At 44.8% G+C, this 22,718-nt stretch overlaps 1 protein-coding gene across 7 annotated transcripts in view; it reads right to left on the bottom strand.

The window, feature by feature from the left end:
• DNM3 (dynamin 3) overlaps nucleotides 1–22,718 on the bottom strand; it is a 694,116-nt gene that overhangs the window by 193,412 nt on the left and 477,986 nt on the right. For all 7 annotated transcript variants that reach the window (XM_029617605.1, XM_029617606.1, XM_029617601.1 and 4 more), the window contains one exon: nucleotides 20,068–20,179. In XM_029617605.1, coding sequence (XP_029473465.1) covers nucleotides 20,068–20,179 — 112 coding nt within the window. The remainder of the gene's footprint in view (nucleotides 1–20,067; nucleotides 20,180–22,718) is intronic.

Raw genomic sequence — 22,718 nt, 5'->3', positions numbered from 1 at the left:
TTTAAAGGGGTCATAGTGGGAAACTAACCCACGGCCCCAGATGATGACGTCATTGGGCCCCGGTATATAAGGCTGGGCCCAGCCACAGTTAGTTGCCTTTGCAACAAGTCTCCATGCTGGTTGTGTACTTCATTGCCTCCTCTGGTGATTCCTTCATGTTCCTGTCTCATCTGTGTTCCTGATCCTGGTTCCGTTACTTCCCCTTGTTCCTGTGTTCCTGCGTTACTCTACTTGTTCTACGGATTGACTCCTAGACCCGACCTCTGCTTTGCCTGATCACGCTACTAATCTTCTCCTGGACTTGACCTCTGCCTTGCCTGACTGTGCCATTGTTTATCTCCCGGACTTGACCGCTGCCTTGCCTTACCACTCTACCTTGCCTGCCATCTGCCCTGACTCCGGCTTGTTCAACGATGCCTCTGCTATACTCATTCTGGACTTGGCCTCTCAAGCTTTGGCCTGTTCTTACTCGGGCGCCCCATTTGGCACCCGGGTCTCTGGGACTCCGCCTTGTCCAGATCAGATCTTCTACTCTTACCACTGCTGGTCCCTGGCTGACCTCCTCCTCGTCCATTAGAAGACCTCGGACGGAGGCCAACTCCAGCCAGCCCCGGTACCCAAAGGCTCAACCTGCGGGGAACGAGAGTTGGTATTGTCAAAGCTCCAGCCGGCCTCCGTCAGTCAGCCAACTTCGCCTACCGACGGTGGGGACCCTTAGAGCTTGCCCTGCAGGTAGCGTCAACCCCACCTCGGCTCAAGGGTCCACCTCCTGTGCAACACATGTGACCGTCACAGGGCTAAATGTAAACATGCACTCTGCATCCACAGGAACCCCCTCGACTCCCAGCAATGAGTGCAGAGCAGAACTAGGGCATTACCCTGTATAACTCGCCATACAAAATAGATATTCTGGTTCTGATGACATCTCAGTAAAAGCAAAACAAACTCCCTTTACTACCAGGCACAACAGCCTTCCTTATGAAAAGACAGTAATTTACCACTAATGCATGTCCTAGTGAGAAAACACAACAAATAAGATAGATACAAATGTCTACCCTTCTAGAAAAATACCTCACCTCGGTCACACACCCAGAACTGACCTTCATCAAGTACAGAAAGGCCACAAATTATAAATATGGAGACAGAAACTGGAATGGAAAACCAAAAAAGCCCCTCTGCATGCAGTGCAAATCTGGAGAAATGGAAAGAGAAATATAGCACCTAACATAATCCCAGGATCTGCAATAATGCACACAAACTAACCCGCACAAAGTTATACCTGTATTATGGAACACACTCAAACAGTAACAACCCTATCTAAGAAATAAAACTATTAAACCAGGCCCTAAACACTAATACACCTCCTACCAGGAAAACAGAATAAGCCAAACTGCTATAGAGCCCCACACAGAAATAATTGTAAAGCTATACCAAAAATGTTACAAAACAGCTGCTGAACAGAATAACATCCAACAATTAAAAACTCATAAAAATTATAAAAACATGTCCAAATATCAACAAAATATTTCAAAACAGCAGACATCGCATAATACCCTATCTTACTAGATAAATGAAGCTTGACCGACGTGCCGCAAATGCGCGATAGAGACCAGCTCTACCGCGCATGTGCGGGCGAGCACGTCGGTCTGAGCCAGCGTCAGAAAGAAAAAAAATGGCGGCGTCCAGTGGCGGTAGCGAGCAGCGGCGGTACCGGCAGCGGGCGGTAGCGAGCGGCGACGGCGGTAGCAGGCGGCGGCGACAGCGGGCGGCGTCCAGTGGCAGCAGCGGGCGGCGACGGCGGTAGCGAGCGGCGGCGGTACCGGCAGCGGGCGGTAGCGAGCGGCGGCGGCGGTGACGGCGGTAGCGGGCGGCGGTAGCAGCCAGTAGCGAGGGAGGGAGAAGAGAGAGAGAGGGAGGGACGGACTGAGTGGGAAGGAGGGACGGAGAGAGAGAGTGGGAGGGAGTGACTGAGTGAGAGGGAGGGATTGAGTGAGGGGGAGGGACTGAGTGAGAGGGAGAGGGGGGACTGAGTGAGAGGGAGTGGGACTGAGGGAGTGAGTGGGACTGGGAGAGAGAGGGAGGGAGTGGGACTGAGGGGAGAGTGAGTGGGACTGAGTGAGTGAGAGGGAGGGAGAGGGGGAAGGGAGTGACTGAGTGGGACTGGGAGAGAGAGGGAGGGAGTGGGACTGAGGGAGAGTGAGTGGGACTGAGGGGAGAGTGAGTGGGAGGGAGTGACTGAGTGAGAGGGAGGGACTGAGTGGGAGGGAGGGATTGAGTGAGGGGGAGGGACTAGGAGGGAGGGAGTGGGACTGAGGGAGTGAGAGGGAGGGAGAGGGGGGGAGAGGGGGGGAGGGAGTGAGAGGGAGGGACTGAGTGGGAGGGAGGGATTGAGTGAGGGGGAGGGGGACTGAGTGAGAGGGAGTGAGTGGGGACTGAGGGAGGGAGTGGGACTGAGGGAGAGAGAGGGAGGGAGGGAGTGGGACTGAGGGAGAGGACGGAGGGAGTGGGACTGAGTGAGAGGGAGGGAGAGAGGGGGAAGGGAGTGAGTGAGACTGAGTGGGAGGGAGGGAGAGAGGGGGGAGGGAGTGAGTGAGACTGAGTGGGAGGGAGGGACTGAGTGAGAGGAGAGGGAGGGTGGGGAGGAGTGGGTGAGGGAGGGAGGGGGTGGTGAAGAGTGAGGGGAGAGAGAATGAGGGGGAGGTGAGAGACAGAGGGATGTAGCCCGTTTTAACGGGCTTAACGGCTTGTAATTAAATAAATAAACTTAAAATGCCACCTTTACTTACCCTCTCCAGCAACTCTCCTACTCCTTTCCCTTCCAGACCAATAGCAATCACCAGAAGCAGCAAGGGCTGCGGAAGCTCTGTCTTCACAGTCCTCTTCCTTAGCGCCCACAACCAGTCACACACACACACACACTCCCAATTAGACCCCACGACCAGTCTCAGTCTCTCTCACACACATACTAGTCATCTTCCTGACCAGTCACTCTCTCAATCACACTCATGGTCTCTTATATATAAGCTCTCAATCACACACAAATGCTCTCGCATCCATTCACACCAGCTGTCACACAGGTACCCATTCACATCTACACACCCAAGCTCTCACCCAGGCACTCATTCACATCCACAGACACAAGCTCACACCCAGGCACCCATTCACAACCAAGCTCTCACCCAGGCACCCATTCACACACCCACACACAAGCTCTCACCCAGGCACCCAGTCACAACCAAGCTCTCACCCAGGCACCCATTCATACCCACACACACAAGCTCTCACCCAGGCACCCACTCACTCAAGTTCTCACCCAGGCATCCACACACATAAGCTCTCACCCAGGCACCCATTCCCACCCACAGACACAAGCTCTCACCCAGGCACAAATTCACACTCACACATACAAGCTTTCACCCAGGGACCCATTCACATCCACAGACAAGCTCACACCTAAACACAAAGCTCTCACTGCCAAACCTCTTCTTCCTTCGTTGCAGGGATGGGCTCCATTTCTGCCGTGACTTTACTCCGGTGGGACTTCTTTTTCGCTGCCACAGGGATAGATTCCTGTGGTGGCCTTGCTTGGTCAGGGTCGGGTTTCCTCTTTGCCACCATGGGGATGAGCTACCTCCTACCTATCACATAGAAATTTCCAAGTAATGTTCAACAACCACCTCTCAAATAAAGTAAACCTCACACAGGAGTACCACAAGGATCAGCCCTATCAGCTACACTCTTCAACATATATCTTCACCCAATCTGTCATACACTAGAACACCTTGGACTGACCCACTTCCTATATGCTGATGATATACAAATACTGGTCCCTATACACAATACTCTGTATGGAAGATACATACGATAGAACAGCTATCTATCTCTCGGAAATCAAAAAGCAACTAAATAACCTGAAACTCATAATAAACATAGCTAAAACTGAATTAATCATCCTAGACAAAAAAAACAACACTGCCCTCATGAAGCCGCTCAAAACTGAAAACCCAAAAAAGTAATCTCACCTGCCACCCATACGCGAAATATAGGAATCACCATTGACAAAGAACTAGCCTTCAAAACCCACATAACCAACAAGATTAAGGAAGGATATCACAAACTACTGACACTCAGACATCTGAAACTATTCCTTACACAAGATGATTTCAGAACAGTTCTGCAACTACTTATCTTCTCCAACCTAGATTACTGCAACAGCCTATATGTAACAGTGTATATGTAATATCTTTGCTGTACGTAATACCTTTACTGTATATAATGAGCCTTACAAGTAATAACTATTATATGTAATCAACTTACACTACATGATAAGATACTGTGATGATGTTTATACAACCTGTCGCATGATTCTGTAAACCGTTCTGATGGTGAAACCGAATGACAGTATACAAAACACGTTAAATAAAATAAAATAAATAAATAAATGATACTACTTAGAGGCTCAAAATTGCCCCCAACCTCTGCCTGCTCTATAAAAAGAGTGGCCCTTGTCTTCTGGCAAGCGCTGGATTTTTGAGTCTCCAAGATTCTTCATCAGCTGGTCCAGATCCTCTCCAAACAGGAGCTTGCCCTTAAAGGGCAATTTTCCCAGGAGGGTCTTAAATCAAGTGTCAGCTGCCTAATTACGCAGCCATACCAGCAGATGCACCGCAACCGAAAGGGCCACCAACTGGGACAAACTCTGCAGCAAATCAAACAAACATCCACCACAAATGCAGCCACAGATTACATTCCGGCCACCTTCTCGCTCTCCCACAGCTGCTGTATAAAACAAAGAAGATCCCAGACCACATAACCAAACAAACAGAAATCAGGAACGCTGTTGCCAATGAAATAAATACATTTCCTGTTCTGTAGATCCTTTAGGGTCGTGCCACATTCCACAGGAATGGTGGTCCGCTTGTTGACAGCCGTAACCAGAGCATCCACAACCGGGACTAGGAAAAACTTCAGCACCAAAGCTGGTGGAAGAGGATAGAACCATTGCAGGGGATTAGCACCCCGAAGGTCCAACTTCAGTGATACGCACTCCACCAACATCATTTTATCTACCTTTGGGTGGAGTGGGAAGGCGGTAGTAGTTTTCCGCTTTCCCTTAATCACAGAATCCCACACTAGAGTTTCATAAGAAACTAAGAACATAAGAAACTGCCATACTGGGTCAGACCAAGGGTCCATCAAGCCCAGCATCCTGTTTCCAACAGAGGCCAAACCAGGCCACAAGAACCTGGAAATTATCCAAACACTAAGAAGATCCCATGCTACTGATGCAATTAATAGCAGTGGCTATTCCCTAAATAAACTTGATTAATAGCAGTTAATGGACTTCTCCTCCAAGACCTTATCCAAACCTTTTTTGAACCCAGCTACACTAACTGCACTAATCACATCCACTGGCAACAAATTCCAGAGCTTTATTGTGCGTTGAATGAAAAAAGAATTTTCTCCAATTAGTCCTAAATGTGCTACTTGCTAACTTCATGGAATGCCCCCTAGTCCTTCTATTATTCGAAAGTGTAAATAACAGAGTCGCATCTACTCTCATGGTCTTAAAGACCTCTATCATATCCCCCCCTCAGCCGTCTCTTCTCCAAGCTGAACAGCCCTAACCTCTTCAGCCTTTCTTCATAGGGGAGCTGTTCCATCCCCTTTATCATTTTGGTTGCCCTTCTCTGTACCTTCTCCATCGCAACTATATCTTTTTTGAGATGCGGTGACCAGAATTGTACACAGTATTCAAGGTGTGGTCTCACCATGGAGCGATATAGAGGCATTATGACATTTTCCGTTCTATTAACCATTCCCTTCCTAATAATTCCCAACATTGTTTGCTTTTTTGACTGCTGCAGCACACTGAGCCGACGTTTTCTAAGTATTATCCACTATGATGCCCAGATCTTTTTCCTGGGTGGTAGCTCCTAATATGTTCCATATTAGGAGCTACCACCCAGGAACCCTAGGTTCCCTAGGGTTTATACTCCTCCAGGCAGAGATAAAAAAAAATCACTTCCTCAATCAAGAAACCATTTTCATCCCTATGAAAGAGCGGATTATCGAATCAACCTCAGGAATAGAAAGGAGCGTCCCCTCCTTCAAAGATGCTGATCTATCAGTATCCCGGGCTCCTCAGGATTCCCCGAGGTCTCTCAAGAAGGCCCTGGTGCCTCTATCGCAGGCCATGCCCTCTTGGTAGGAATCTGGGGAGAGGGGACTGCCAAGGCTTGCCCCTGGATTCAGGTTCTTATGGCCTGGATTGGCCTCTGTTGGAAACAGGATGCTGGGCTTGATGGACCCTTGGTCTGACCCAGTATGGCATGTTCTTATGTTCGTAGGTTCTTCTTAAGTTCCTTGCCTTAGCTGGGCCACACAAGGCAGTGATCCACGCTTAGAAAATGCACAGAAAGCCTGGCAAAGTGGAAAAATTCTGGAGAAAATTCCTCCAGGGTCCTGGGGCTAAACTAGAGAGAGTTTCCTGTGCAGCTCCCCCTGCAGTAACAGCCGGCACCAAAACCTGAGGTAAATCAAATTCCCCCTCAGATCCTGCAGCTTAGGCCTGAACATGTGATCACACTCAAAATGGCTGAATGCATGTCAGGGCACATCAAACATGCCAGCAGGTGGGGAAGGGGGATCTGGGATCTTCCCTAGTTGGGAGCCATGCCAGTCACACAGTGACTCTCTCCCACAGCCCGAACGACCCCATCTGCCTCATAGTGTTGTTGCACCGCTGCCCAACAAGTGCAAGGGAGAGAGAGAAAGAGTGATGCAGCCAAATGCTCCAACCCCCCCCCCCCCCCCCCCGCTCCCTGATTTCAGCATGGCTGACCTCGCTCCCTCCTGATGGCAGGTGCACCCACCACTATCCCTGTACAGCCACTCCGGCTAGTGGCCTGGCCCAGGGGTCTGACCTGGGATCCAACGACGAGCTACAGCACCAATCCAATCATACCACTTGCTGGATTCCTGCTGCTAGCACCACCTCCCAAGTAGTAGCTGTGATGTCACACATGAAAATACTGTTGTCTGCCTCCGTTTGCCGGTAGGGGGAAATAATCCACTTGTCAGGGCTGGACTGGTGGAGCAGGATGAGATGGAACTGTATTTTCACTTGTATCACTAATACCACTTTAAATGTGTGTAAGGGGGAAGGCAAGTCCAAGCAATAAACATGCATTATGGGAACTATGCACTAAAGCTCAGTTTGCATGCTAAAGCCATTTACTACTGTGCTATGCAATAATGGCATCAAGTTCAGGCTAAACTGCTTCTCCCAGCTGTTAACTAAAGTTTGTGCATATCTGCATGTAAACAAAGGTTTTAGAGATTACATGTGTATAAGCCTTGCGTTAGTGCAGGGTCAATGGATCAAGGGAGGATCCATTCAAATACAGCCCCTCCCTTCTGCGGGGTCTGGAATGAGCAGCCCATTTGAAACAGTTTATAACCACGGCCTTGCTACAACCTGGGAGGCAGAAGTTTGAGTTTAGAACAGAATTCAGAGGTAGAGGAGTTAAGCTTTTTTGTTATTTTACAGTCCCAGCCAGTTTGAGCCAAGCAAGCCCTTTTGGTGGTCCCAGCCAGTACACAACCTGTCTGGTGGGAGATCCCCCTGAGTGAGGGGCCTCGCTGGAGCCTGTTCAGCTCCTGGACTCAGGGCACGGGGAACCCTGGGTCTGGGCAGGTTAGGGAAGACCTGACATCCCCCCCATTGCCTCAGTGAGGAAGGGGGTGGCCACCCTGGAGTTATCTTTGGTTCTGTAAACCTAATGTCAAGTTCCAGGTTGCAAGTTCTGCCTGCCCTTCGTTCCTGCCGGGAGCATTGAGAATCCTGCGACTATCAGCGATTCAAAGAGAAAGAAAAAGGAGTGCAGAAGAATAAAGAAGGCTGGAACCATCTATCAGAGAGTAAAAGCAAAGCCTACAATTCATGACGAAACTCATCTGGTGAGTCTCCAAACCCCGGGGCAAAGACAGGCTTAACATTTCATGCAGCAGCCCATCCAAAGGACCCCTGCCCACCTGGGACTCTGTTTTTCCAAAACCCTGGAGGGTAGCAATTCCCTGGATATTGGCAATACAAATTCCTGCCCAGACTGAGAAAAATCCTGTGAAAGAACATATTTATGGTGCCATTTGAACAGTAAAGATGTATTTGGACACTAACATAGTGGCTCCTTGGATTTCGTGGGAGGGAGCGTCAGTCATCCCCCAGTTGAAAGAGCCTACACTCTGGGCAGGAAGGGAGGTTGCAGAGCTTATTCATTCTTTTACTGCCCCCACTGGAGTGCAAGTCGTCCCCAGTAGCATGGTGTGCTCGACTCAACACAAAACGTGTTTGCTGAGGACCCAAGTAACTTAATTTCTGGAACAGGTCCGGCACTTCTTTTCAGGCTTAAGGGGCAGAGCAGCAGGGCTGTTCTTCAGTCCATCTCCGCCAGGCTTCTGCTAATTCAACCCCTTTTTATTTCCATTACCAAGCACATCCTTTCTGGCAGAACGACCCCGAGCGGCATTCTGCCACCTTTTTTTCTGGGACCCAAGAAAGCAAAGCAAATCCAGCAGTGTAAATCAGTTCTGGCTCAACTATGAAAAGGGAAAAGAGCCAATGGTTGCATGGGTCATTTATAGCCCCCAACCCTAGAGAGTGCTGGAGCTGCTTACCCTGAGGCCTCCTCAGTTGTGCTGGGAAATTGAACAAAAATGGGATTGCCCTTGTCTCAGGGTAAGCAGCTCCAGCACTCTCTAGGGTTGGGGGCTATAAATGATCCGTGCAACTATTAGCACTGGTGAATGCCTGTCAGCCCCACTGCTGCAGCCACTTCTTGCTTATCACATTAGTCATGCCAGGCCCTGCCACCTCTTCTGCTAGTGACCACAGTGGTGAGGGTAACAGGGACAAGAGAGTGAATGAGAGGATATGGGGGGGGGGGGGAGAAAATAAGCGAAGGGAAAGGAAGGTGTGGAAGGAGAGAGTGAGAAAGTGAGAGAGGAGAGGGCAAAAGAATGAGTGAAGGGATCGGAGGGGTTGTGTGGGGAGAGCAGGACAGAGTTGGGGATGAAAAGTGCTGCAGGCTGTGAGTGAGGGAATCGGACAATGAGATGTAAGTGAGATGATCAGACTGGCAGGCAGTCTGGGAGTGATTGGAGGGGGAGGAAAAGGGGCTAGAATTGGGTGAGATGGAGGGGAGCGAGCGAGGAGAGTAACTGAGAAAAGCATATCCTTTTCCTTCCATCCCCAAGGAGGCAAAGAGGAGGCCGGGCTTTTGAATTCCAGGCCTCACACCAGTCTACTCCCAGCCCTCAAAGCAGAAGTGAGCCAGCGGGTTCTGACTTGGAGGGAGAGGAAGAAGGGGCTCATCAGGGATACAGGCTTTACAACCATGGGGAGAAGGGGGAACAAGGACTACTGGGGAATTTATGGGGTGGGAGCTAGGGACAGGGGATCAGGATCACCAGGGCAGAGAGAAGGGGATGAGAGGAACAATCTCAGTCTCGCCTCCTTACCCCAGTGATGCTGCATCCCCAACCCCCAACTGTTCTTTGCCTATCAGTACTCATCAAGTATATGAAGAGAGTGCATTCATGTGTGTGAGTATGTGAGAGAGTTCTTTGCCTATCAGTACTCATCAAGTATATGAAGAGAGTGTATTCATGTGTGTGAGTATGTGAGAGAGTTCTTTGCCTATCAGTACTCATCAAGTATATGAAGAGAGTGTATTCATGTGAGTGAGTATGTGAGAGAGTTCTTTGCCTATCAGTACTCATCAAGTATATGAAGAGAGTGCATTCATGTGTGTGAGTATGTGAGAGAGTTCTTTGCCTATCAGTACTCATCAAGTATATGAAGAGAGTGCATTCATGTGTGTGAGTATGTGAGAGAGTTCTTTGCCTATCAGTACTCATCAAGTATATGAAGAGTGCATTCATGTGTGTGAGTATGTGAGAGAGTTCTTTGCCTATCAGTACTCATCAAGTATATGAAGAGAGTGCATTCATGTGTGTGAGTATGTGAGAGAGTTCTTTGCCTATCAGTACTCATCAAGTATATGAAGAGAGTGTATTCATGTGTGTGAGTATGTGAGAGAGTTCTTTGCCTATCAGTACTCATCAAGTATATGAAGAGAGTGCATTCATGTGTGTGAGTATGTGAGAGAGTTCTTTGCCTATCAGTACTCATCAAGTATATGAAGAGAGTGTATTCATGTGTGTGAGTATGTGAGAGAGTTCTTTGCCTATCAGTACTCATCAAGTATATGAAGAGAGTGTATTCATGTGTGTCAGTATGTGAGAGAGTTCTTTGCCTATCAGTACTCATCAAGTATATGAAGAGAGTGTATTCATGTGAGTGAGTATGTGAGAGAGAGTTCACACACAGCCCCGGTCCCACTCCTTTATTTATTTATAATTCTTTATTTATTAATTATTACTGATTATAATAACAAACAATATATCATACTGAAATAATTACCATCATATTATCTGATATCATATTTACTCTAAAATTTTTCCAATCAGTATTTAGAAAACTATCTACCTTATAAATGGGCTCTGACCGACGGCCCGCAAATGCGCAGTAGAGAGCAGCTCTACCGCGCATGTGCGGGCGAGCACGTCGGTCAGAGCCGTGCGTGCCCGAAAAAAAAAAATGGCGGTGGGGCCGCAGGAGCGGTGGCGAAGGTGAAAAGCTGGAGCGGCGGCGGCCGCGAAGCAGGAGTGGGAGGAGCAGTAGCGAAGACGAGCAGGAGCGGGAGGAGAAGTAGCGGTGCCGCGCGCGCGGGAGGGACACCCCCCCCCCCCCCGAGATCTGCCGGTTGTGGATGATCAGAGAGGGGAGGGGATTGAGAGAGGGGGAGTGACTGAGGAGTGGGAGGGGAAGGTGAGAGAGAGGGAGGGAGGTGAGAGGGAGGGAAGGTGAGAGAGAGAGAGGGAGGTGTGAGAGAGGGAGGTGTGAGAGAGAGGGGGAGGGAGGTGTGAGAGAGAGGGGGAGGGAGGTGTGAGAGAGAGAGAGAGGGGGGAGGGGGTGAGAGAGAGAGGGAGGTGTGAGAGAGGGGGAGGTGTGAGAGAGGGGGAGGGAGGTGTGAGAGAGGGGGAGGGGGGAGGGGGTGAGAGGGAGGGGGAGGGTGAGAGGGGGGGAAGGTGAGAGAGAGGGAGGTGAGAGGGAGGGGGGAGAGAGTGAAGAAGGAGGGAGAATGAGGGGGAGGGAGTGGGAAGGAAACGGACCGAGCCCGTTGTTACGGGCTTAACGGCTAGTATAAGAAATTATAAGACATTGAATCCCATTATTAAGCGAGTGTTACAAGAAAAATTTAAGAAATACATGCAACAATTTATACTAGTTAATCCCCCACTTTAACTGCTTTTACAGGATGTGATTTTAGAAATGCTTGCAACGCTGTGACTTCATAGAAAAGAAATTTTTTGCCTTCATGCCATATTTCGCACTTACACGGGTATCGAAGATAATACTTTAACCCCCTTAGCAAACACTCACTTTTTAAACCAAGAAATTCTTTCCGCCTAATTCGTGTTGCTCTTGATAAATTGGGGTATACCCAAATTTGCTGACCATGAAATTTCTGATCTCTATTTCGTAAAAATAACCTAAGTATTGTATCCCTTTCTGGGGGAAATATAAAGGAGACAAACAAAGTTTCTCTCTCTAATATTTCTGTCTCAGATGACATTTCTATAACACCTGACAAGTTAATGGATTGCTCTGGCTATCGCTCTTTAGTTGTTTTTTTTTTGAGAATATAATAAATTTTTCCAATGGCTGGCATAGCCTGTTCTGGTATCTTTAATATTTGCTTTAGATATTCATTAAACATTTCTTTAGGGGCTATTACCCTTTGAAAAGGAAAATTTAATATTCTTAGGTTTGAGTACCTTAAATTATTTTCCATATATTCATACCGTTTTTCATTCAGACTCTCTGATTTAATTACATTTTTTTTAATATCTTCAATCTTAGATATTCTTCCTTCTTGTTTTTCCATTTTTTCTTTATTAATATTTATTATTTTTCCCATCTCTATAATGTTTTGCTGACTATCTTCATATGTTGCTGTTAAATTAATTATTGCTTTCTCTAGAGATTTGATAGCAGCCCAGATAACATCCATTGTTACTTCAGAGACAGACGAAGATATAATCATATCTGTTTTAAGCTTAACCTCCTCACTTCCTTTTGCAGTTAAGTCCTTTATCTCCACTCCCGGGTTGATAATGTCAATTGGCTCAAGGGCCAAAGAGGCATCCTTCCCTTTTGATGACACAGGTGGAGTGGGTATACTGGGAGCCCCGGGGCTCAATGAGATGGCTTCGGCCAGAGAGACTGATTCTCGCTCCAGATCTGTCTCTCCAATGGCCCTGTCCTCCGGGTTTAATCCTGTTGCTGACATAAAAAACGTAGATATTTGGGGCTGGGACTGACCCTGCATGGGAGACTAAGTTGCTGCCTCCTTTATGCGGGCCTTCCGCTTAGTGTGAGTATTTACTTAGTGTGAAGTAAATACTTGCCAAACTTTTATGTCACAGTTACTTGATTCAATGACTTAAATGGAGGTTTGAAGGAAGAAGAGACTAAATTGAGATGTACTTACAATCTTATTTTCTGAGATTTGGCAAAGGAAGAACAAAATTTAGAAACTTCTTCTCCTGACAAAGATGCGCGCCCCTTTGGCACACGCGGCTTTGGCAGCACGCCGACGTCGACAGCGTGCCGTGGGGGGTTCCGGTTTTGACTCTTACCGGCCCCTCCTCCAATGACGTCAGCGGCAGATGGTAGGAGTCGCGGTAAAGTTCCCAAAATGAAGCTCTCAAAGGTAATTTTGTTAGAGGAAATGTTCACAGGGCAAGCGTTTCTCACCCTTGTGTCCTTCGCTTGAAACCTCCTTATTTATTTAACACTTTTCTATACCGACCTTCATGAATAAATTCAAATCAAATCGGTTTACATGTAACAAGGGGTAGAACTTAATCAATCATTTAACAAGAGGCAAAAGTTACATATAACAAAGAGGTAGTAACTTGGGGGGCTAAGTTAGCCGGAGACAAAGGACAGCAAAACTGAATAAACTAAATAACGAAACAAAGAAACAGAGGTAAAATATCAAGCCTTAACTAAGCGGGGCGCCTAGTCAGGTAAGCGGAGTCCTGTCTGGTAGAAAATGGATGGTTTTGAAAGTTAAGGGAAGGCTTGGAGGAAGAGCCAGGTTAGAGGGCAAGGTCCTAGCCTGAGGTCTGTGGGCTGGACCCGCTGTAGGGCATGCTCGTTCTTTGGTGGTTGATAGATGTGTGCACTTGGTTACACCTGGCCCTCGCCTCACCATCCCTTACCCTCTCCACTTCCACTTTACCTATAAATTAAGCTCTGCTATGGGCCAGTATCAAAAGTTCCTTTTTTGATACAGATTATTGAAAACGTTGTCACAATTCAACTAGAAACATTTTAGGGAGCAAAACAGTCTAGATCCTCTTTCTAGAAAGGGTTTAGTACAAAAACAGTTATAAGTTGTGGAATCTGTTACCAGAAAATGTGGTCTCGGCAACTAGCATAGTGGAGTTTAAAAGAAATTCAGACAAGTCCCTGGAGAAAAAGTCCGTAACACATTATTAGTCAGACTAGGGAAAGCCATCACTACCCCTGGGAGTAAGTAACAAGAAATAAATGTACTTTTTAGGATCTGCTGGGTTCTAGCGAACTGGACTGACCACTGCCAAAGACAGTATAGTGGGCTCGATTGACCTTGGTCTGACCCAGTGTGAATTATCTTATGCTCTTATGAACATAAGAACATAAGAAATTGCCATGCTGGGTCAGACCAAGGGTCCATAAACCCAGCATCCTGCTTCCAACAGAGGCTAAACCAGGCCACAAGAACATGGCACTTTCCCAAACACTAAGAAGATCCCATGCTATTGATGCAATTAATAGCAGTGGCTATTCCCTAAATAAACTTGATTAATAGCACTTAATGGACTTCTCCTCCAAGAACTTATCCAAACCTTTTTTGAACCCAGCTACACTAACTGCACTAACCACATCCTCTGGCAACAAATTCCAGAGCTTTATTGTGCGTTGAGTGAAAAATAATTTTCTCCGATTAGTCTTAAATGTGCCCCATGCTAACTTCATGGAGTGCCACCTAGTCCTTCTATTTTCCAAAAGTGTAAATAACCGATTCACATCTACTCGTTCAAGACCTCTCATGATAGTGCAAGCTGAGCAGAAAACAGTGTACAATGTATAATGCAGGTATAATGCAGGTATAAAAAGTCATGGGATAGGTGGCGATGTCCTTTCGTGGATTGCAAACTGGCTAAAAGACAGGAAACAGAGAGTAGGATTAAATGGGCAATTTTCTCAGTGGAAGGGAGTGGACAGTGGAGTACCTCAGGGATCTGTATTGGGACCCTTACTGTTCAATATATTTATAAATGATCTGGAAAGAAATACGACGAGTGAGATAATCAAATTTTCAGATGACACAAAATTGTTCAGAGTAGTTAAATCACAAGCAGATTGTGATAAATTGCAGGAAGACCTTGTGAGACTGGAAAATTGGGCATCCAAATGGCAGATGAAATTTAATGTGGATAAGTGCAAGGTGATGCATATAGGGAAAAATAACCCATGCTATAATTACACGATGTTGGGTTCCATATTAGGTGCTACAACCCAAGAAAGAGATCTAGGTGTCATAGTGGATAACACATTGAAATCGTCGGTTCAGTGTGCTGCGGCAGTCAAAAAAGCAAACAGAATGTTGGGAATTATTAGAAAAGGAATGATGAATAAAACGGAAAATGTCATAATGCCTCTGTATCGCTCCATGGTGAGACCGCGCCTTGAATACTGTGTACAATTCTGGTCGCCGCATCTCAAAAAAGATATAATTGCGATGGAGAAGGTACAGAGAAGGGCTACCAAAATGATAAGAGGAAAGACTAAAGAGGTTAGGACTTTTCAGCTTGGAGAAGAGACGACTGAGGGGGGATATGATAGAGGTGTTTAAAATCATGAGAGGACTAGAACGGGTAGATGTGAATCGGTTATTTACTCTTTCGGATAGTAGAAAGACTAGGGGACACTCCATGAAGTTAGCATGGGGCACATTTAAAACTAATCGGAGAAAATTATTTTTTACTCAACGCACAATTAAACTCTGGAATTTGTTGCCAGAGAATGTGGTTCGTGCAGTTAGTATAGCTGTGTTTAAAAAAGGATTGGATAAGTTCTTGGAGGAGAAGTCCATTACCTGCTATTAAGTTCACTTAGAGAATAGCCACTGCCATTAGCAATGGTTACATGGAATAGACTTAGTTTTTGGGTACTTGCCAGGTTCTTATGGCCTGGATTGGCCACTGTTGGAAACAGGATGCTGGGCTTGATGGACCCTTGGTCTGACCCAGTATGGCATTTTCTTATGTTCTTATGTTCTTATAATGAAAAGATAAAGGTAATCAAAAGAAACCTAAGGAAAAAAGAGAAGGAATGGAAAAATAATAAAACAGACAACCTGACTAAATACAGGAAACAGCTAGCCTACTATAAACAAGTAATTCTCAACGCAAAGAAACAATATTACAGCACTAAGATAGAGAAATTCGCAAATAATCCAAGAGCCCTGTTCACCACAGTAAAAAACCTCACAACTGACAAAACTGACATTTCACAGAGCCTACCAGTAACTAAATTTAATGAAATAGCCACTTTCTTTAATGACAAAATCACGAATCTAAAAACAAAGATTCCAAAAATAACTAAACAAAAAATCAATATGCAAAAGAGAGATGTTAAACTATTTATTTATTTATTTATTGGTTTTTATATACCGCCGTTTATCAAGATATCACGTCGGTGTACAGAGAACATATTAACATACGCCTTGGCGTTATAAAACGAACGCCTTAGCTTTATACATAAAACGCTTTAACTTTCTACATAGAACAAGATAGTAAGAGTTAAAATACTATACGCCAAAGAATTATATATAGAACAATTATGTAAAAATAAAAATAAAATTGATACAGTGAACAACTTAATAATGAGGGGGAGGCAATCAAGGCTTAAATTAAATATGCGTGGCAAAGGGTCAATAATAGATATGACAAATTAGGATTACATATAGTTTAAGATTAGTATTGGTGAATGTATATTAGTATGACAAGGAAAGGTGGGGAGTGGGATAGAAGTAGAGAGAGGAAAGGTTGGGAGAGGGAGGCTGTAACAGGCGTTACATGTAAAGGGGAGGCGATAAGTGTGAAAACATGAGGGCGTCAATAGGGCTGGGTGACAAGGATATCCCGGGAAGTGGATACCTATGTGATCAACTAGAGTTATAGGATGAAGAGAGGAGAGGGTGAGAGAGGCAGGATAAAGATGGAAACTATGGCGGAAACTATGGGAAACATTTGATGAAATATCAATAGAAGTTGAATCGATGCTAAAAAAAACTAAACCCAGCCCCACATGCACAAGACACAATTCCAACCGTAGCTAACATAGGGCCTTATTTACCAAGGCTATCGCAGGCTTGCGCTTTTAGTCGGCCCTGGAAGAGGAGGAGTCGGGGCATCACCGGGTCGACTCCGCGAAGACGCTGCGGACTGCGAAAAGGTAGGTGCCTTTTCGTGTCCTATTTCACGCCCAAGAGCTACACCTTCTATGGTGGCGCTATTGGGTGCAAAACCGGCAGCGATCGCACTGTGGCGGTGCGATCGCTGCCGGCTGGCACAGGACTGCCCCCCGGGTCAACCCCCCGCCCCCCATTAGCATGATTTTCTAAAAAGTGACTCACTAAAAAGAGCAATAGAAAAACCAATTCTAAAGAAAAAAACAGCGACCATCTAATCCTGAGCAATTATAGACAAGTATCAAACCTGCCCTTAATTGCAAAATGAATAAAAAAAACCATACAAAAACAATTAGCAGAACACTTAAAGAGCAATAATATACTGTACCCATTACAACATGGCTTCCACAAAAACTTCAGCACTGAAATACTACTACTTGCACTATCAGACAACATCATGAGAGGGTTTGACAGCGGTAAACAGTACATTTTAGTAACGCTTGACCTATTGGCGGCATTTGACACAGTAAACCATAACATATTGATAAATAGGTTAGAAGAAATAGGATTAAGCAACATGACAATCAAGTGATTTAAATCATACCTAAATAACAGATACTTCCAAGTACAAATCAAAGAAGTAATGTCAGAGAAAATAAACCTTCAAACAGGAGTTCCACAGGGATCTGCCCTATCTCTGCCACACTATTCAACATATACATGCTGCCTTTATGTCACCTGCTAGCAGGTTTAGGAATTTTGCACTATATCTACGCCAATGATATTCAGTTAATACTCCCATCGACGACACAATTGAGAAAACACTAAACTTAGCCAACATGTACCTAGATATAATAAAAACTTCTAAACCAAATGGAACTAGTGATCAATATAGAGAAAACTGAATTCTTACACCTAGAACGAAAAAACATAGCGATCATTCAGAACCTGTGGGAATTATGAGCTTTGCCAGCAAGCCATTTCATCAGGGTTTAAACACTTAACTTCCCTTCTCCCTGACATTTGCCTGAATAAAAGCATCACTTGTGCTTAAGTCTCTGCCTGGGAAAGGATACCTGACTATCATGTATTTCTCTGGCTTGTGCTTAGCCCTGAATTCCTGGGGGAGGGGCTGGGTGTTCCCTAGTCAGAGGCAGGACAAAGTCAGGAGGTATAGATTTCAGCAGCCAATGAGATGATCCGTGCACACCCCCTGAGCCAAAGCCAATAGTGTAGGGACTCGTCTGTTGCTATGGGGAAAGTAGCCAATCATGTAATGACACATCATCTGCCTTTGTATGAATGTACAATAAAAGAGAGTGCTGCATTGTGCTCAAGGCTCTTTTACCTGCCTGCCATGAAAGCTGCCTGAAGTGTCTTCTTTGCCTCCATATTCAACAAGAACCCAATTACAAACAACAACAACCAAAAAATACAACTAGCTGAGAGAGTACGAAACCTGGGAGTGATAATCGATTCAGAACTAAGTATGAAACAAACTAAGTATGAAACAACATATATCTCAAAAAGTAAGAGAAGGAAACGCCAAACTTATGACTCTGAGAAGACTAAAACCACTACTAACGCCCACCAACTTCCGCTCAGTCTTACAAGCCTTAATTTTTTCCAGCACTGACTACTGTAATGCCCTCCTACTGGGCCCACCATACACCACAATAAGACCACTACAGATACTACAAAACACAGTGGCAAGAATTTTAACTGGAAAAAGTAAGAGAGACCATATCACTGAAACCATAATAGAACTACACTGGTTACCCATTGAACAAAGAATACAATACAAGACCTTATGCACCATACATAAAGTAATACACGACGAAAAAGCAGAGTGGCTGAACAACAGCCCTCCGCGTACATACCCCCCACAGAAATCTGAGATCAGCAAACAAAGCACTGCTTACCATTCCCTCAGTTAAGACAGCCAGACTAACCCAAGTAAGGGATAGGGCCCTATCCCTAGCAGGACCCCCAATATGGAACAATATGCCTTTAGAAATCAGACTGCAAAGAAACATCAAAACCTTCAGAAAAAGTTTAAAAACACGGCTATTTAAGCAAGCATACAATGAAGAGAATTGAGAGGAGAACCCAGGGAAATGTTGGTTGCGGTCGGTCAAACTCCCACACACACACCTTTTTTCTTAAAGCGTGTGCTTTTCATTTTTATATTCCAAATTCTTCCTTTTATTTTTAAACAACAAAGAACTAGAGTTAAGTAGTACTATATCTTATAGCTGAGTAAGAGGAAACTGGACATGACTTATAACACCCACCAAATAATATTTTTTTGTGAAATTATGTTACAGTACTTTAATGGCACATGTTTGAGTTAGAATTCCAGACACTTTATACAACATATAGTTATGTGCCTCAATGTGAACCGTTGTGATGGCACATGCTTAACGACGGTATGGAAAAGATTTTAAATTAAATAAATAAATAAATATTAGACACCGACTCTCCACTCAACTCTTTGTCTCTTTTGACAAGAACAGGTAATGGACTTCTCCTCCAAGAACTTATCCAATCCTTTTTTAAACACAGCTATACTAACTGCACTAACCACATCCTCTGGCAACAAATTCCAGAGTTTAATTGTGCGATGAGTAAAAAAGAACTTTCTCCGATTAGTTTTAAATGTGCCACATGCTAACTTCATGGAGTGCCCCCTAGTCCTTCTATTATCCGAAAGAGTAAATAACCGATTCACATTAACCCGTTCTAGACCTCTCATGATTTTAAACACCTCTATCATATCCCCCCTCAGTCGTCTCTTCTCCAAGCTGAACAGCCCTAACCTCATAGCGGAGCTGTTCCATTCCCCTTATCATTTTGGACCAGGCAATTACCAACCAGTTAACCAAGGTTAATGTTGGAGAAAATACTGGAAACCATTTAAAAAGAGATGGTTATGCACAGGGGTAGAAGGAGAATGTACGAAACAGATCAACTTTGCCTTTTTAATAATGTTAGAAGCAAATTTGACATGGGTAATAACTGATATCGTAACCAATGAAAGATTGATTTTCAATGTACAGATGATGAACTTTAGATGAGTCGCTTCCCAGAAGGCTTGATGCTGAATATTTAACATTTTTCTCAATGATCTGGAAGAAATAAGCAGCAGATGATACCAAACTGCCAAACTGTAAATACACTGTAATACTCATGGATTCTGCTGAATATACTAACACACAAAGAAGCAGCAAATGAGATTTAAGGTTTGATTCACTAAGCGTTTTCTCCAAAGACACAGAATGGGAATCAAGCTTCAGTGAATCAGACTCTTAATGTGGATGACCCCCAGCCAAAATGCTGGCATTCATTTGTGTTGCAAAATCTCAGGGGAGTAGCACATAAGTGAGGGAAGGAAATGACAACCAAACAGGAAGTGATGAGTAATTATCTGTGCATCTTCTCAAATGAAATGATTTTGAAGTTTTTTACTTACTGCGGACTTATCAGGATAAACTCCAGCTCGAAGCAGAGAGGCTTTCCAGCTATCCACCTCTTCCTGGGCATCACATGCAAGCTCCAGGTAACGGTAATCCTTGTAAACGTTCCTAGGATATGCAATCAATAAGTAGTCAACATAGTAACATTACCAACACCGGTCTTTCAAGATGAATAGAAATAGAAAATGTCAACAGAACAGATTCACTTGGCCCACCCAGTTTGTCCTTTTGTACTTGCCTGCTGTGCAGTCATTTGTCTTACGTAACCTGTGGTCCTCTTCTCTTTGCTGCTAAGATCCCTTTTAGGTTAATTTTCAAAGGAGTTGGGTACCTAAACTGGTTGCTTTGAAAACTGCGATAGCTGTCAAACTTGGGTGCAATCTGACCACCCTCATATAACCTTCCTTATAATGTTATTCCAAGCTGGGGGGGCCACCAAATCCCACTTACACTATTCAAGAAATTATGCCTGGTGAGCCACCAGTCCCTTCTCCCACAGCTTGGAAAATGGGAGTAGATAATTCCCTGCAGCATCCTGCTTCCATCCTGCCGGAAACCCCCTCTACCCTCCCAAAGCCAAGTTGGAAGGAAGATCATTTTACTTCCTCCCGGCCTGACACCTTCCCAATACCGATGAGATAGGACTTAGCCAACTAGTGCTCATTTTCAGTCTTAGCTTGCCAAGTTCCCTACTTCTAGGTAAGTAAGTTTTAGTTGCTTAGATTTAAAATGAGTTTTAGTAAGGATGTGCTGTGGTTGAAACAATATTTTTGTGTCATTTCATGTCATTTTGAAATGAAACAAAAAATAAACAAAATTGTATTCATTTTTCATTTTGTTTTGCTATGGGCCCTATCCCAGCAGTCACTTTCCACTGGACTATACAAAAGTTGGCCCATACTTCACAATCAGTCGGGGCCATTTTTAAATACCAGCGTGGCTGGGGATTGCTCCTGCCCACCTTTGGTCCCTATCCTTGCAAATAAGCTCATGTTGTAGTGCAAGAAAGTCCTCAGGGTTGTTGTTGTTATAGTCAGGCAGTGTGGGTTATGGTTTTAGGGTAAGCTATTGTAAAGTAGCAGACACTAAAACTGAAATGAAATAAATCTCCCTCCCCCAAGCGATGACACAAAAAAAAAAAAATGGTGCACACCTCTAATTTTTGGTCAAAAATCAAGCCAACTTAGGCAGGCAACATTTGACCAACAAAGGTATTCAGCCTTTTTTTTTTTTAATTGGCCCATTTGTGTCTATCCCATGCATGCTTTCATATTGCCACTATTTTGGCATCTATAACCTCTGCTGGAAGTCTGGTCCAGGTGTCTATTATCCCTCCCCATTAAAAAAGATTTTGAGCTTCCCTCTAGCTTCAAGGACCACTCCTTGAATTTTTCCTTTTCAATACATGGAAATTCCAACTGCTGGTACTTTATTGAAGCCTACTAGATATTTGCATTTTTTTTTTTTTGTAAATATCTGTTTATTATGCCAAAGTATAAAGTAAACATCCATGAACGTACAAAAACACATAGTATGAATACATGTAAAAAACTACAAGGATTACAAGATACAATTTCTTTATCAGCCCACCCCCGCCATCCTCCCCACTCCTCCCCCTTATGTTGATCATCATCCTCCTCAATGCCACAGAAAACTATCATTTTTAGCAATCCATAGTTGAAAAACATGCCAAATGGTAGAGAAGCATTGAATATTGTCTCTTCGTAAGGCAGTTAGATATTCCATATAATGTGTCCATTTCAGTCTTAGAAGCACTGATGTCAAGGACGGCGTCTTCGCCTCCTTCCAATGTTTCGCAATCTCCCCTCTCACTGCCATCGCAACTGCTCTGATGAAAGGCCTTTGGAGATTGGATACTCCATCCATTGGATCATGTAACAAAGCCCCCCTGACAGTCCAACGTATTTCCGTACTCAGCAAGTCACATAACCAAAGTTCTACCTTCCCCCACAGTTGCTGAATATCCGGGCAAGCCCACCACATGTGATGGAAATGTCCCACCATCCCACACTTTCTCCAACATAGGTTATCTTTTTTTAAGACCCATTTTCTGTAAATTGTAAGGAGTTAAGTACCATCTAAACAACATCTTATAACTTTGTTCTACTAATTGAGCAGAAAGAGAGCTTCGGCATACCTCTAGATAACATGCATCCCATTCTCCCTCTGCCAGTGGACCCCCCCAAGTCAGCTTCACAGGCTTTCAAATGTCTCGCTGTGTGAGGAAGCGTCCCATTCAGTACTGTATACAGCTTAGATATAACTCCCTTTAATAGGTGGGCCTTGTCACAATAACTTTCCACCAATGTTTTCCCTTTATTCAGATCCACGTGAACTTCTTTAGAAACGAGGAAATGTTGTAACTGTAAATAGGCAAAATGATCTTGTACAGTAAGTCCATATTTTTCTCTCAAATCCTCAAAAGGTATCACCCTTTGATCTAACCATACCTGTCCCAGGGATTGCAAACCGTTCTCTTCCCATATTTGGAACCAATTTCCCGTCTTCCCTGCAGGGAACATTTCACAACCCCTAAACGGGGTGGAATACCAGTATTTACGAGCCCCCGTCATCTGTGATCTCCAGTTATGCCAGAGACGGAAAGTAACCGCTGTGCACGGCGACA

Source organism: Rhinatrema bivittatum, chromosome 10, assembly GCF_901001135.1.
Source record: "Rhinatrema bivittatum chromosome 10, aRhiBiv1.1, whole genome shotgun sequence".
Taxonomy (NCBI): domain Eukaryota; kingdom Metazoa; phylum Chordata; class Amphibia; order Gymnophiona; family Rhinatrematidae; genus Rhinatrema; species Rhinatrema bivittatum.
The sequence above is the reverse complement of the archived record's forward strand: the minus strand, read 5'-3'. Positions and strand labels throughout refer to the sequence as shown.